At 35.2% G+C, this 17,173-nt stretch overlaps 2 protein-coding genes across 3 annotated transcripts; one reads left to right on the top strand and one right to left on the bottom strand.

The window, feature by feature from the left end:
- Nucleotides 1-492: 492 nt before the first annotated feature.
- LOC142615537 (F-box/WD-40 repeat-containing protein At3g52030) lies at nucleotides 493-9,871 on the bottom strand. Of its 2 annotated transcripts, XM_075788275.1 has the most exons (9): nucleotides 9,588-9,870; nucleotides 8,649-8,849; nucleotides 6,061-6,115; nucleotides 5,804-5,902; nucleotides 5,132-5,235; nucleotides 3,035-3,124; nucleotides 2,325-2,467; nucleotides 1,602-1,686; nucleotides 493-1,034 (listed from the first exon to the last, which is right to left on the bottom strand). In XM_075788275.1, the coding sequence occupies exons 1-9, from the start codon at nucleotides 9,743-9,745 to the stop codon at nucleotides 674-676; spliced, it is 1,296 nt and encodes a 431-aa protein (XP_075644390.1). In that variant the 5' UTR covers nucleotides 9,746-9,870; the 3' UTR covers nucleotides 493-673. The 2 variants fall into 2 exon arrangements, with proteins under 2 accessions (XP_075644390.1, XP_075644391.1); XM_075788276.1 differs by lacking the exon at nucleotides 3,035-3,124 and having other exon boundaries at nucleotides 9,588-9,871.
- A 2,527-nt stretch (nucleotides 9,872-12,398) lies between these two features.
- LOC142616952 (uncharacterized) lies at nucleotides 12,399-13,748 on the top strand. Its single transcript, XM_075789684.1, has 2 exons — nucleotides 12,399-13,107; nucleotides 13,216-13,748. The coding sequence occupies exons 1-2, from the start codon at nucleotides 12,399-12,401 to the stop codon at nucleotides 13,746-13,748; spliced, it is 1,242 nt and encodes a 413-aa protein (XP_075645799.1).
- The last annotated feature ends 3,425 nt before the right edge of the window (nucleotides 13,749-17,173 follow it).

The raw sequence follows: 17,173 nt of genomic DNA, 5'->3' as shown, positions 1-17,173 counted from the left end.
GTGCCTATGGATATTATAGTGACTGAATTTTGAAACCCTTTTCTCTACTTTCCTACTCTATAAGTAAAACTTTCCCTGTTTCAGCTCACATCATTGTTAAAATGTGTGTTATTTTGAGGGTCTTTCTTGTGAGCATAAACAACGAATAGCATTATTCTTTTTTTTTTTTCATATTGGTAAGAGTCATGTTAAGAACGTGGTATTTTACTATTTTTAGAGACTTTTTTGGCAGTGTAAAAAGGTGTTCGCCGTGGCTAATATTCTTAACACCATACAAAAATTTTATGCAATTGCATTCTAGTGAGATCCCACATCGGAAACAATTTATCTAATTCCAATTCCCATAAGATCTTAGTCGCATGGTTCTATTGCGGACCCGTGGGTTTGTGACCAGGTGGGCATTAAAGTAATAGACTGTATGCCTTGGGCCTGACCAAGTTGGGTTCTCTCTCTGAACTTCAAATTTGGCACAGCACATCATACGCACAACTAAATTTTGAAACCTTTTTCTCTATATGTTTTAGCTCACATCAGTTCTAATCAATCTCACAAAATGGCAGATATGAAATGTCTCTAAAAAATCATATCATAGAAAAAAAATGAAAACATATTTATTATAAACTACTCAAATTGAACATTTAAACCACCAGTACATTAAAACCAGCAGGTCATGTCAGCTATTGAATTTCCAGAGTCTGATGTGCCTGCCATTATGTGCAGTGACAACCTTCTTCATCCCAACAGCCAAGCATGTGATGGGAGGTCGATAACTTTTAGGAATGCTGTCAATGGGCATATCCTCTGAAAGCCTTCTTCCTTTCCTTTTTTCAGTAGCTCCATATGTGTTCTGGGAGCTTGATGATGCGTTACCTTCCATGACGCAGCTTGCAAGAACTTGACCTGTGTTTTGATCTAATGTGCGTAGCACACCATCTATTCCACCAACAACTAAAGTTGACTTGTCACTTCGCAGGTGTTGCACAGAATAAACAACATTTGGACTCACTCGTGTTTCCCATAGAGATCTCATTGTCCTGAATATTACCATTAACAGACTTGGTAACTGACCAATAATAAGAATCCATAATAAAATTCCCAAAATTGTCCTGGTATTCATTTTATTGCCTATTTACATTTTAAAAAAAAAAAAGGGAGAAGAGAGATGAAAAATTTAAGATCATAACAAAGGTGATTTTGTAGAAATCACAGCTTTCGCTGGTTGCAATATATATTCAACTTTTGCTATTTTATTAATTTTGTTTAACTTGTCCTCTTATCTACTTAAAGCTAAAATGTAAAGCCAAATCCTCATCAATTTGAGCTGAAATATCACTCATTTGGGGGTTACACTTATCACGTCATGATATTTTCTTGAGATACAGATTCTACAATTAGAATGTTATGGCCTTTAGGGTTTTATGATCTGGTGGTGGTAAAAGCTTATGGGCCACATAAAGTACTGGTTTTTTCATCTACCACTAGCTGCATATTCGAAAATGAGAACATAGATTCTCCTCAGAAAACCAAAAAGCTTATGCTATGAAATAGAACTCTCTTGAAGTCTAATTCATAAATAGTATTTAGAACTAATATATACGTACCGAAGGTCCCAACAAGATGTATATCCAGACGTTGATCCAGCAAACACTAGATGTGAACAAGCATTGTAACACAAAGTCTTTATGCCTGTCAGGAGAAGTTGAAAGTTTATGCACTTACGAATGAAGAAAAAAGCCCTGGTAAGTTCAGGAGGAGAAGAAAAAAATGCTTCAAACTAAGAAGCATTTTGCGACAGCAGGACACACAATAGCATCCACTTTATTCAGGAACTGGAAGTCTACTGTATTACTTTCAATGAAAAAAGTTGATCCAACAAGGAAAAATGAGCAGATACAAAAGGACGTTCTACCCACATGAAGAATATGAAGTAACATAGCACAAATATAGCCCATGCCTAAATGAGGTTTAGGTGTTGGACATGACCTCAAACAATATAGAAGACTTAGACATGTAAATTTTCAAAAAGGACACAAGGTCCCCAAATAGCCAAAATGCAAAAATAGGAGTGTGATGTCAGGTGGAAATAATACCACAGACAACCCAGCTCCACTTCACACTTTCTAATAATATCATGTTTATCTATATATACATCAACAAAACTCAACTTAACTCAACCAAGCTTTAATCTCAATACAAAAAGAAATAAAATAACTGATCTAATAAAAGATGACAATGGAAACAAAAACAGTGTCATACACATCAATGCCAATAAGCAAATATATAAACATGGCCACAAGATTTCCGACAGAGCAGGAATAGAGTACCTCCTATTGTTATTCTTGATCTTAGTGTTGCTACCTGCTGATCAGATAAAATACCCGAGACTGTGATGCTCCCAAGGGAGGAACCACTAAGTATCAACTGATCATCGCTCAAACATAAGCATGTTACAGGCCCAGCTCGCATCCTGCAATTAAAAGTTCAATATGATCCCCACATCCACAAACCACTGATTAATGTCGAGATGCATACTTCTGTAATGCTCAGGACTTTAGTTGAAAAGAAATACTCTTAACTTAAATGGAATAGACTAGAGTGAGAGTTCTTTCTCATAAGCATCCGTGAGGTCTCCTATAATATGTACTGGGCATGTTCATTATGGCTCCTGAGGGAAGGATAAACATCTATGCAATACTGCTACATCCATTGACCTAGACAGATTCATCCAATTGTGGAAAGTGAGGGAGTGCATAAGTTTGATGTCCCAAAACTATTAGACATTTGCTGAGTGTGTATTGTGTGGGTGTATGCCGAGTACCACATCGGGCATATATAGGATTAATTTAGGTTTTATTACCAATTGCAAGGAATCTCAATTGTGAGTAGGCTAGTCCTTTTATGTTATAGCACAGATGGATTTAAGTGGGGGAAACTGTGATGCCCAAGATGGATTAGATATTGACTGAGTTGTTACAACACAGCTAACCAAGGAAATAGCAACACATTCCAATTTATAAATTTCTTGACACCATACCTAATTATTCGAGAACACTTTCTACTGTACATGTCAAATAAACGAGCTGTGCCATCCTCACATCCGACCACTGCCTCTGGATCATTGTAACTGTAAGCAGGGAAGGAATCAGATTGTTTTTGCGCATAACAAGCAAACATAACAGTATAACACTTTACTTTGAATGTTAATATCCTAATGATAAGTTAGAGAAATTATAAGGAGCCAAATAATTAAGTTACAGTTTGGAATCAATCATGAATAGCATTAACAACGTGGGTCTTCAACATACAAGTAACTTTAATTATTCTCTAGCAAGTAGGATATCTAAGGCTTAAGCTCTTGATAGGTGCTGAAGGGAAGCATTTATCTCAAGATTTTTTTAATCACACTTTTATGAGCTAAATGGTAGGTTTGGTTCTAACTAAATCTTCATGGGTATTCTTACCTCAAAGTAGCACAATAGCATTGCCCCCTTCTCTCTTTTAAACCTCCATTTTGCAAAGCCACCCCTCCCACCACTGTGTATAGCAAAGGTTACTTCTACTATCAATCTTTCTAAATGATGAATTCACTTAGTGACTTACAAACTTGTTTCAAGATGGTGGACTAATACATTGGTACCACTATCTAAAGGACCACTTAACAAGCATAAACAAATAAATAATAAAAATACAAGATCAGAAGTTTTCACATCACATAAAAGAACTGCTTTGTATAGTTAATAATCTTAATTTTACAAATTAAAAATCATAATTAAAAACCAGTTTGTATACTTAAAAGATTGCCACACACTTCTCCAGCCATCTACATGATTAAAAGAGGGTGTGTGGGGGGGGGGGGGGGGGGGGAACAAATATGCCAAAAAGAACTCGTACCAATTATATTTTCTTGATTCAGAATTTAGGAAAACATCCAACAAACAACAGTCTTGTATAGGATTTAATCCTGCTAGTGGTAAGGTTCACAGACTTAAAAGACATCACAGAAAAAATCCATTGAGGTGGGATCTCCAAGAGCTATGAAGCACGGGTGCGGGTGCGGGTGTGGGTGCGGGACTTGGCAATTTTTGAAAAAATAGGGTGCGGGTGCGGCGGGGTGTGGCGATTAAAAAATTATTAAAAAAATATATATATATATATTATATTGCTAAGCATGCTTTTTTATATAATAATAATAATAAGTACACAAAAGTTGTTGACACTTGAATTATTGACAAAAATATTAAAATAGGTGTAGCTTCCCATTAAAAAAATAAAAAAAAGAAAAGAAAAGAAGAAGATGGGGCTCAGTCACGTGATTGGTAAGAGGCACATAAAACAAATAATGCCCAGTTGATAACAAAAAGGCATTTAACAATCCTTTTCCCAAAAAAAAATAAAAACAAAACAAAACTTATCAACACAAAACATAACGCACGGCTCCGGCGAAAAAAAGAAAGAAGAAGACGAAGAAGCAAAGAAGAAGAAGAAGAAGAAGAAGAAGAAGAAGAAAGGGGTTAAGGCCGGTGAAACTGTGACGGCGATAGCGGCGTGGTATTTTCGGTATAAGCTTCTTCTTTTTTTTTTTTTTTTTTTTTTTTTAATTTTTTTTTCCTTACCGCCGATTTTCATTTTCCGGCCGAAACACACTGATATTCGGCCGAAAAGATCCGATTCGATCTGAATCGGCGCGCGTTGGCATCAAGTCGGCGGGTGTTGGAGTATATCGCGAAACGAAAAAAAGAAAAGAAAAAAAGGGGGACGCGGCACGGACGTGCAGGCAGCGGCGTCGCCTGCTCGTCCCCGTGTCGTGCCGCGTCGGACTCGGGTGCGGCGGCCCAAACGCCGCACCTGTGCTTCCTAGTCCCAGAGTGCCATAAGCAGAAGCCAGTAAGTACATATTCAGACAGGCATCACTGCATGGTGAAAGAATCATATATGAAATTCCCTTATGATGATGCTTGGTTGAGTGCAAAATAGCTTGAACTTACAAATGTCATGGCATTGGAATCTCTGGTTCCCTCTGTCATGACATCCCTTTATTATTATAGATATCCATACATTCATGTAATATGCTGGTTGCATTGTAATAATTACAGCTATTCATAAATCAAGATAACGAGAAAATTCCACATACCGCATGCATAAACCCTTCACAAACGTGCCTTCATTTGACGGAAATATACTTCTTTTCCCATTTCGCCTCCATATGCATATACGAGTACCAACCAAACCAACAATCTAGAAAGATAAATAATACATTCTGAAATTAGATAACGTAAAGAGATCCATAAAATTATCAATCTGTAGCCTTTCAATAAAACAAAACAATTTAATCCAATAAAAAGTTTATTAGCTTCTGAGACCAAACATGAAATATCAAATAATATTGGCCTATCACTCATTTGTACCCATAAAAATAAATTTACAGGAGGCAGAAAAGAAAGATGTTGAACTTCAGGCCTGCTACTTAAACCTCTGATAAAGGTAGAACCATTCTGCAATTCTAATAGCATGTTGGAGGAATCTTTAGAGGCTAATTCATGAGATTAGTTGTAAAATTTGCACTAACGAATTTTGTGAATTCTTTAGGTGAAGATGCATTCATTACATATCACTCCATTGAAATGAAGCAATGCCATAGAAACATCAACAAATTGAAATTCATACTTCATGATAAACACAGTAACATAATTATAAAAAAAAAAATGATAAACACATCATCGTGAATCCTCAAACCAATTTTTTGGAGTATAGGTCAAGTTTCACATACACGAAGACACTCGAAGCATTGATTTATTAATGTTACCTTGCTCTCATCAAAATCAAAGTCAACTAGAGGAACTGTGTCTGGAACAGCATATTCTTCCACACATTTGTAGCTTTCTAGCGACCAGAGACGCATTACCTAGCATCATTCACATGCAATAAGTTAACAGTATTATGATGCAAAGCATAAAACAAAATCTACTCTCACCAGGGGAGAAACATAAAAGTTGAATAGTAATTATTACAATCCTTAAGAATGGCATCGTAGGTAGCAACTTAGCATACATGGTACTATACCTTATCGCCTTTGCCAGTAAGAATCAAGCCCTTCTTCATTCGGCACTGATTAAACCTAATAAAAGGCAAGGTTAGAAAAATAAAATCCACTACCCAAGATTTGCCCATTCACACCTACACACACAATCCGCATGTAACTTGTACACTTTCACATTATTAGAATAACAAGCATAGAGATATACCAAACTTTCACATTTTGATGAAAAAGTTATATTTTCCCCCGTTAATGTGGATCTGCTAAAGATTTGATAAAGTTCAAATTTTCACAACAATAGAGATATCCTGCAAAACATCAACCCAACCCTATAAATGAAAAAATAGCAGATCCTCATACTTTTAGAAAAGAATTCTTCTATTATAAAACAGGCGAAAACCATGCACAAATGACACAAAAAAAGCACCAAACAAGAGAGAACAACATAGGAATCGACACCTTAGGATTGGCTAGAGTCAGCATCAGACCATTGGAAAAATTTCAAAAGAGAGTTTTATTAATCAAGCAAACTTCATAACAATGGTGAACCCTGGGTTCCATAAATAGAGTTCCAAATTTATTATCCTCGTAGAAAAAGAAACTAACTGTACTATCCTAGTAAGAAAAGCATTTAAATTCCGTAACCTAATTAGAAAATAAAATAGCAGATTACATAGATATAGTAAATCCCAGACATTAAGTGATTAGGCCTTAGGCCCAACTAATAGCAGGCTCCATCCATAAGGCCACTAGTTTGGCATCTTTTTTCGGGTCTATATCCATAAGTCTGTGTTATGGGAGGCCTAATCTTGTGTCAGCACCAACTCCCTTAAGCTTAGAAGAACTTGACCTGTTGAGTGTGACTCATGGCACTTCTGAACTCAAGCAAATTTGGGTCAATCTACTGGCTCAGAACAAGTAATCCATGTGCGATCATAATCTAGCCATCCTCGCCAACAAACTAGAGAGTGTTGAATTCCTCAATAACAATATGCTCATCTAAAGGTATGTGGCAATCCTAACACAATGTCCATGCTCATATCTTGACAAGGGAAAATCTGGGAAAGGTAGTGGGATATAAAGACTGGTGTTGCTTGTGATGTTTGGCCAATTGACATTTCAGCATTTCCCAATTATCTTGGCAGTGTCTCACTTAAGGCTGAGCAATTTAATTGACATTTTACTTTCTCAATTATCTTACCCAAACCAAAATGTCTGAAGACCTCCCACATAATCTTTCATGCAAGGAAATCTAACTGAAGTTCATGGGATACACAATTGTCTTTGGAGAAATACCCACCTTGAAGATTGTAGACGGATACACTAAATAGGGAACTATATAACTCTTCAAAGTCTGGGCGCAATTCATACTCCTCCTTAAGTCTCTTGAACCTTTAACCTTAATGCTCATGATTGATAGCAAGGATGCTGATGATTGATAGCAAGGATATCCTTCAACTAAGAGAATTAGGTTCTTTATTCTCAACTCCTACTGCATGTTTCACTACAAATAAGTAGCATTGTAGGAACTCAACCTAACGGCCATGCCTAAAATTTAACTTCTTATGAGAGTTGAGGTTGCATAGGGCTTTCATGGTCAAAATAGATGAAAATTTTTTGTGAGAGATGATAATGGTGTCGAATACCTTTGTTTAGCCTTATTCATTTGTCCACTACAATAAGCTACTAGATGCTGCCCTCGACCAAGTAATCCACCTATCCTAATACTTGATGTATCACATTTTACTTGAAAGACTTTTTTTTTGAAATCTGCATGGCACATGATAGGTGCCTAGGTCATCTTTTGTTTGACCTCTTTAAATGCCATTTTAGTAGTATTTGTTCATTTAAACACACCTTGTTCCATACAATTAGTAATGGAGGACATGATAATACGAAATCTTCAGATGAACCTACGGTAAAAGGAAGCAAGCCCATGAAACTCTAAATGTCATAAATATTTATGGGGTTGGACCAATCTACAATTGCCTTAACCTTTTTGTGGTGACAATGATGGTGTACCTTTGGTAATGGTCATCGTGATGATGGTGACAACGTGATTGTTGTTTATGTGATGGGTGAACACTTAATGGATTAGATTTTAATGGAATAAAGGGTCAGTTCAATAAGAACACAAAATTGCAGCAGCGAGTGTGGTCTACTTTCAACATTAAGTATGCTGTTACTAAATGTCTCTATATAGTCCTTTTAATTTAAGACCTGATTTACGTGTTACCAAATGAGCTTGCTAAAAGTTATTATTAAACAGCCCAGATTCTTTAGTTCACTCTAAGAATCAATTGACAAAAGCTACCATAGAGCGAAGTTTCTTCCCTAATGATATTTAAGTTTCCATGATTCTGAAGTTTAAACATAATTTGATCTGAATTGACTTCGAAACAACTACATAAGAACTGTTTTATGAGAGAAAACAGTTTAATAGCACAACATAATCTCGAGTACTTTATGCCTATCAACATAGTACTCAGAGACTTTTCAAATGTTCATAATCTACCTCCAACTATATTCAGATTGTTCTTGCATAATATAACAAGTAATCATTCACAATAAACTTACATATAAATGACAACTAAACAAGAAGAAGAGGATTTACCCAACCGAATGACCTTTCCATTGATCAATATTGATCAAACCTTCTTGTAAGGAGAATCTGTGATGCTCCATGGCAAGCTCCTCTAAGTATGCCTTTAACGATGTCTCTGAGCATGTAGACTTATTGGAAAAATCTGTGGAGTTCTGCTTCTGATTGACGTAGAATTCCCGCAGCAATTTAGACTTATTAATAATCGTATTCCTTCATAAAAAGCATTGAGAAAGTAAATTGGTCAGACATATAACTACATCATTTTTTATTTATTGATTTTTTGTGTGTGGTAACTAGACATATATGAATGACATACAAACTTATCACAAAAAGCAGGCAACCTTTATAATGTGTCCTATCCTATAATTCCAATTCACATGAAAATTTCTCTAGGTATTATAAGTTCTATTGCAACTTTGTTACAAACCAATTTGGAAGCTGAATTATGATGCCATGCATAACCGGTCCGCAAGTCCAAATCAATTCACAACAAAAATGTACTCAATGTCTACAAGTATATATTATCTTCCATTACTCGGATCACGATCCTCTAGAGTTCTTAAGGTAACTCTCCATCATGGGGTACTAAAATTATATTCATAAATTTTGAAATTGGTGGATTAATTAGATTTTGCCACATCACCATCATTTATTTATTTTGAGGAAGTGGCCATTAATATTTATTTAAATTATTGACAATGTGACAAAATCTAATTCATTTACATAAATGAATAAATAAAATGGATGGCTATGATCTTTCAGAAACTCCATAGTGGGATTATCCTAAGAACTCTATAGACTATCTCAATTCGCATAACCCATGTCACAATTGTTAGAAATTTGTCAATAAAGTTAATACCCATTTGAATTTTTACAATAATTTGGAAAGATCATAACTTTGTGCTTAATTATCAAAAGAAATTTAAGAGAGAGAGAGAGAGAGAGCACCAGTATTTACAGACGGCGGAACAACGAGCGAGGTCGAAGAAGTCGAGAAGGGCGAAGATCATACAGAGGGTGTCGTGTTCGAGGGACTGGATTGTCGTTTTCGCGTTCCTCTTCTTCCTCTCCGACCTGTCGTTTGATGAACTGGGTGTGGGTCCCATCGTCGCCTTTTTGCTTCTGTGGCCTGTGGGAGTTCTTCGGCGCTCGCTGCCGCTAATTTCTAAGCCCAACGAGAAAGAAAGACAGCACAACGACCACCAAAGTGATTTTTGTTTTTTTTTTTAGTTTAAACCGTTTAATTATTAAATTTATCAAACTAACAAACGGAATGTCCATTTCAGTAACGGTAATGCTGTTTTTTATTTATTTATATATAAATTTTATAAAATTTTATTTATTATGTTGGACGCGACAAAATTTTTTCACAACTGTTAACGTGGTGAATTGTGCTTAGTATATTATGCTATTAAGGTATTATTATTACCAGTCATAGATATGATTATTTTGAGATATAGTATTATGTATAATTTATTTTCTAAATTTTATTGTCAATAATTTATTTACTATTAAATTGAACAATGTATAAAAAGTAATTTCCATCCTCTTTATTTTTACAAATATTATAATATTTGGTGTTTATTTTTATTGATATTATTCTTTTTTTTTTTGAAGTGGTTTATATTATTCTAATTAATTTGTTATGCATTATATTTTCTTCATTTCTTTTGGTACAATTAAAATGTTTAAGTTTCAAAATTCTTATTATCTTAAGAAAATTATTATTATCATTATAATAATCAAAACTTATTATATAATTATAATTGATATTACTCAAATAACTTATAGTACTAACCAAAACATGTTTTTCCTGTTATTAAATTAGTACACTAAAATGGATTGAAGTGGGTCAAAATGGATTGAGTTGGACCAAAGTGGATCATATGAACCAATAAGACCGAATTGGACTAAATTAGTTTAAATAAACTGACTTAGACCTAAATGGACTTAAGTGGGCTGAAATAGAGAATGGACCGAATTGGACTAATGTGGACTAAAATGGATTGAAGGACCGAATCAGACCAAAATAGACTAAATGGATTGAAGTTGACCTAAATGGACTGAATTAGACAGAAGTTACTCGACTAAATTGGACCAAAGTTGACCAAACTAGATCAAAGTGGACCAAATGCCGAATTGTAATTAGTAAACATAACTCAAAAAATTAGTAATAATTACAATAATAATAAAATGATGATGGAAAGTAAAGCTGAAACCTATGATAAGTAATGTATTCCAATGTAATGGAAGTGGTTTGTTGTTAAACTAACATCAATCAAATTTGTTATCACATTAATATTTTTAACTAAATTATCATGCATGCGTTTGTGATTCTATGTGCTTGTTGAAGGCTTTATTCAAGTTGAATTTGGTACCATGTAGTGAAAGTTGGTATACCACAAAAAAAATACCCAAGAAAGTGCCTTGCATGTAAAGGCATAATGCATTATTGCATACATTAATATTTATATACATATTTTTAAAAGAAATAATGGAAAGAAAATGATGACATGGGCCCTGATATGGTTCAACGGAAGCGTAGCAATAATAAATGCTTAAGCTTCGAGATATTATATAAATTATTTTTATAATTTGATTATTAGGGATGAAGATTTAAATAGTAAATACTGAACTTATTTGTTAAAAACACTCAAAAGTAGTTGAGATATAAGATTCTTGGAAGCCTACGAGTCTCCATCGTGTCCTAACATTTCTCATAATAAAGTACACTACTTTCTTTTATCCACTCAACAATTGGGGTACAGCCGTCAACTAAGACTTAAAAAGGATTTGCAATCCATTGATACTCGTAATCTTCATCATATGTTAAAGCAAAAGAGGTTAGTTTATTAGCTATCCTATTTGAAGCAACCACATCAACTCGTGTAAAAGATTCCGTCTATTTTACATAAAAAACCTACATTTTCTATTTTACATCATCACTTTTACAAAACACCCACATCAGTTTATCTATTTTACAAGACTTTTCAATAAAATATTCATTCTTCACCAATTTTTTATTATTTTCCCTAATGGTCATACTTTTTTAATTTAAACTTATATTTTAAGTAAACTACTAACACTGGTGGCTCGGCCAATGGAGCCGCTTGTGGTGGAGATTTGATGGCTGAACCGCCAAAATAGTGGCTTCGGCGAACGTCGCTGGATTGGTCTCGCCGCCCACTGTACCGCCTAATAGTGACCCACCGGTGGGTGGATTGTTAAAATAGTGGCTTCGACGAACGCCGTCAATGCCCAAACTACTAAAATAGTGGCTTTGGTGATTGCCCATCGGAATGGTGTCTCCGGCCATTGTACCGCCATAATTGGTGGACCGATTGATGTAATAGTGGCTTCGACGACCGTTGCTAAGTCGATGTCTTCGACCGTCGTATTGCTAGAATTGGTGACTGAACCGATACTGCCAAATCGATGTCTTCGACCAACGGTCATTTTTTTTATACCCACCGGTCATAGTTTTTATTACTATATCCACCGGTCATAATTTTGAAATTCAAGCTGTAATTCAAACCTAACTTTAAACCCAATAGTAAATTCAAACCTAAAGGTCATATGTTTTTAACTTTAAACCCAATGGTAAATTAAAACCTAAAGGTCATATATTTTTTAACTTTAAACCCAATGGTAAATTTAAACCTAAATGTCATTTTTTTAACTTTAAACCCAACGGTAAATTCAAACCTAAAGGTCATATTTTTGAAATTCAAACTCAAGTCACATTCTTGCTCTATAAATATGACCATTTTCTCTCAAATTTCCATCCACTTCTACAAAATTATCTCTTCCATTCGGTTTTTGTCTCTTTTAATGGATTTCCATTATGACATTGATTTTATTTTTCCAAATGATAAGCCTCCATTTGACTCATCTTTTAATGATGATGAGTTGGAACTTACTCTAGCTATTGCCATAGAAGAATTAAACAATGAAGGAGCATCAACATCACGTCATCGTTTGGTTCAACCTCGCAAGTTTATCTTGCGTAATCCTTTGCAAGGTCATGACAGGCTTTTCCATGATTATTTTGCTGAAACACCTGTGTATCCTCCTACTGTATTTCGAAGGAGGTTTCGAATGAGTTGTTCTCTTTTTCTACGTATCCATTCAAGGGTTGAAGCTACTGAACCATACTTTGTTCAAAAAAGAAATGCGGCTAACACAATCGGGTTGTCTTCTTTTCAAAAGATGACCGCCGCAATCAGAATGCTTGCTTATGGAGTGTCGGCTGATTTCTTGGATGAATACTTGAGAATTGGAGAAACCACTGCAATAAAAAGCTTAAAATTTTTTGTTAAAGTGGTAGTTTCAATCTTTTTTGAAGAGTACTTGAGGTCACCAAACAACAATGACATTGCAAGGTTGTTAGCAATTGGCCAACATCGTGGATTTCTAGGAATGATGGGGAGCATCGACTGCATGCATTGGAAATGGAAGAATTGTCCAAGTAAGTGGAAAGGTCAATATATTGGTCATACACGTGATCTAACGATAATTTTGGAAATTGTGGCATTGTATGACCTTTGGATATGACATGCAATTTTTGGGTTACCAGGGTCTCACAATGACATCAATGTCCTAGAGCAGTCTTTTGTATTTTCTGAGCTTGCTGAAGGGTGTGCTCCACCGGTTAATTACTCGATAAATGGTAGTGACTATTCGATGGGGTACTATCTTGCAAATGGTATATATCCATCATGGGCAACATTTGTCAAAACAATTCCAGCACCAAAAGATCGTAAAAGACAACATTTTGCTTCCGCACAAGAGGCGGCTAGGAAGGATGTCGAACGTGCATTTGGAGTACTTCAAGTGCGATTTGTAATTGTGCACAAGCCTTCACATTTTTTCCACCTTGAAACGCTTAAGGACATTATGATGGCATGTATAATATTGCATAATATGATGGTTGAAGATGAGCGACATACTTACCTTGGAGCAAATGACTACGATTATGATCAAATAGATGATAATGGACTTGAATCGGTGTCACATACTCCCACTTGTAACCTTATGCAATTCATTGAACGTCATAATTCTATTAGAGATAGAGGAATTCATTCTCAACTTCAAGCGAATCTCGTCTAGCATCTATGGCAACTACAAGGCCAGTCATAGGAATTTGAAATTTACTAAGTTTAATTTGAACCTTCATTGGAATTTGAAATTTACTAAGTTTCCAAAAAGGACATTGTAAATTTTATTCTAATATTAAACTTCATTGTCACTCTATTAAACTTCATTGTCATGAATTAGAAATTTACTAAGTTTTTTTTTTTTAAGATAAAAGATAGAAATTTTATTTGATAAGATTTGCAAAGAGTACATAAGAACACTGCAATTACAAAAAAGTACCAAACCGCAATTACAACCGTTATAACAGATTATTCTGCAGCTTAAACATAATCTTTGATCTCCTTCAACAGCTTTTCCACAGTTTCAACTTGGCTATTATATTTATAGACCCTTGGAACACCTTTGCAGCCAAATGTGGTACATAGCAGAAGCCTTAGAACTGCCTATTATGCAGAAAAATAACACTATGCAGAAACACAAAACAGTTTCTGAAGAAACAAATAATTATGCAGAAAAATAATACTATGCAGAAACACATCAGATATGCAGAAACTATCAGCAAGTACAGCCACCTTCATACATCAAATATGCAGAAACTATTAGCAAGTACATCAGATATGCAGAAACTATCAACTGTTGAGAAAGTGCTATTTACATTCAAATAGCATATACAAACAATAAAATCAGCAAGTACAGCCACCTTCAACAAAGACATTGCTTCACGCAAAACAGAATGACAAGAGCAGAATCACAAATTAAATTGAATAATCAAGTGCTATTGTCCGTGCACAATACGAAATTTAGAACATTGCATCTATTTCCTTGCACAAGTGAAGACTACAGAAATATATCTAACATGATTAGAGATTGAATAATTATGTTCCCTGCACAAGTAAATACTATAAAAGAGATGTCTAACATCAAATCATCTATGTCAACCATGTGCTAGTATCTTTGCACTATACAAAAAATTACTTGATTAGATATTGTCAATAATAATATTCAAATTATGATGAAAATTTAGACCTTAACCTCTCCAAGATTTCCAAACGACGTAGACGAATATATTCTTTTTGCTCAGGATCCATGGTTCTTGTATCTTTCATCATAATTTCGTCTTCCATTTTCATCTTTTCTACTTCATTCTTCTCTTCCTTGATACGAATCAACTCTTCATTCTTCTCTTCCTTGATACAAATCAACTCTTTTCGTTCTTCGGATGCAATGAACATTAACTCTCTTCGTTCTTTTAATGCAATGCGCATACTTTCCTTTTTCTCCTCATGCATTCTCCTCTTTTCTTCCTTGATTTCGTCCAATTGGGAGGAAAGAATTGGGACCACATCATCACAATTCTTTCTTTTCTTTAATTTCTCCTTTTCGGCCTTCTTGCCTATGGGTCTCTCCAAGGTTTCGCCGGAGTTCATCTCATCATTATCTTCATCTAGATTTATTGAGCTTGCAAAAGTATGACAAGATTGTGTGGCTGACTTTTTTGTGCAGACCTTCAAATTATTTCTTAGAATCAACCACTTAGCTTCATTCCTCAAAATTCTACAACAATGTTCCAATTGAAATGCATTTTTGCTATTATTTAGATAAATAGCTTTTGCATCTTCAATCTACAAAAGTAAAAAATTGAAAATAATGAGAATCATAAAACTAAAAGTGTATTGATGTACAATACATATTAGATGTTGAGTTGAAATACCTTGTCATGCTCAGTTTTACCACTTTCATTCCGGTTCTCAATTTGGGCCAAGCATCCACAAAACTTGTTGGTCTCCTTTTGAATTGTTGACCACTGACTATTTAGAAAATTCTTGGTGCGGTCAAATTTCTTGTCATTGTGGAAGGTGACCAAATTCTATCCTAAAATGTTGTGTATTTTTGGTTCATCAATATCATGGTATCTAAGCTAACATTGAGCCACGTCGACACTAGCACTTAATGTCTTCATCTACGGTGAAGTTGATTCCATGTTGACCTTTCTTAGTAGTTGATTTTTTTTACAATGGGGGGTATAGATTGTCCCATTTCAACTTGGGGTGGAGATTGATGGACATTCATGTCTGAATGTGGAGTGGACATCAAAATACTACTGTCAAAAGACTCAAAACCTTATTCATTATCTTGTAAAATGTCAAGGAAGAAGGGATTTTGTGAGTTCATCACCTAACAAACACCAAAGTAATTCAGAAGCAACACTAATAAGTAACAAAATTGAAGTTGAAATTTATCTACTAGATAATGTAGGGGAAAAGAATTGACAGAGGTGGGTATAACTCACTGAAAGCATAGATTTAAGAGTATAACTCGTTGAAAACACAAAGGTAAATAGTATAGGATCTATAATAGAGCTTCTCCATCCTTCAGAAACTAAAAGAAACCTCACGAACTAAGAAGATGAACGCAGTATGGGATCTAAACTGCTTTCATCACAAACATAATAGTCTATTAAGGCAATCACATCACCCTCAGCTCTCATAACCCTTTTACCCATTCCTAGCTCCACCTTGTCTTGAATCAAACAAAAAACCATCTCCATTAAACACAACTAGTAACTCATCCACCCTCAACTCAGTTCACCAACTCAATTCAAACCACCCAAATTCACCAAAGCCAACTCACCCATTACCAAACTCACCACCAACTCAACCTACTCACTCCAATGAGTTGGATTACTCACCCCAAACCTTAATTTAACTTGCCTACAGTTACCACTCAACCTTCTCAACTTGACCACTTCTACCACCAGGTCCACCACACAGTCCCCTCCCCTCACCCACCAATACATGATCACCAAGAAAAGAATCACACCATTGTCTTATTACTCATACATAAACTCACTACTACTACCTTACCATTTTATCACTGAAACATGATCAAGAAAACCACTACACCACCCCACAGCTGAACCTCCACCATTGGTAGCCAAATCCACACCACTGCAAAACCCAACATCCCAAATGGAACCTCAAACCACCACCACACTGTTCCACAACCATGACACATACCTAGCGCCACCCCTACGCTGCAGTAAGCCCGCCCATTTCACCACTCAAAAAATTTTGAATTTATGATTAGAGAACAATGCGCACATAGAGAAGAGAACCTTAATTCCTTTATAATGGGGAGAAAAACTTTATCTGTATCAACTTTATTTGATTAGGATTGAAGCCAATTTATCAATAGAACATGTTTTTACCCCAATAACCATTTAATTCTTTACCAACAGCCATTGGTATTTTCCAAGTGCATAAATTTATCATATAAACATCAAATGCCCAAATCGAGCTCTAATAGTCACTCAAAACCTAGATAAAAAACAAATTCCAATTATCAAATTCCACTCACTACTTATAGACCACAGTTGACACATTGGCTTAAAAGTAAGAAGAAAACAAGTGCAACTACAAATATATGGCATTCATGCA

This window comes from Castanea sativa, chromosome 11 (assembly GCF_040712315.1).
Source record: "Castanea sativa cultivar Marrone di Chiusa Pesio chromosome 11, ASM4071231v1".
Taxonomy (NCBI): Eukaryota; Viridiplantae; Streptophyta; class Magnoliopsida; order Fagales; family Fagaceae; genus Castanea; species Castanea sativa.
This window is presented reverse-complemented; position numbering and strand designations above follow the sequence as displayed.

What these genes read in the sequence shown, in the direction of transcription:
- LOC142616952 (XM_075789684.1), top strand. Translation starts at nt 12,399, where the DNA reads ATGACCATTTTCTCTCAAATTTCCATCCACTTCTACAAAATTATCTCT. An exon ending in GAAATGGAAGAATTGTCCAA is followed by an intron (nt 13,108 to 13,215) that starts GTAAGTGGAAAG and finishes TTGGGTTACCAG; the next exon opens with GGTCTCACAATGACATCAAT.
- LOC142615537 (XM_075788275.1), bottom strand. Translation starts at nt 9,745, where the DNA reads ATGGGACCCACACCCAGTTCATCAAACGACAGGTCGGAGAGGAAGAAG. An exon ending in TCCGCCGTCTGTAAATACTG is followed by an intron (nt 8,850 to 9,587) that starts GTGCTCTCTCTC and finishes CTTTTTATGAAG; the next exon opens with GAATACGATTATTAATAAGT. An exon ending in ACATCTTGTTGGGACCTTCG is followed by an intron (nt 1,035 to 1,601) that starts GTACGTATATAT and finishes GGTAATATTCAG; the next exon opens with GACAATGAGATCTCTATGGG.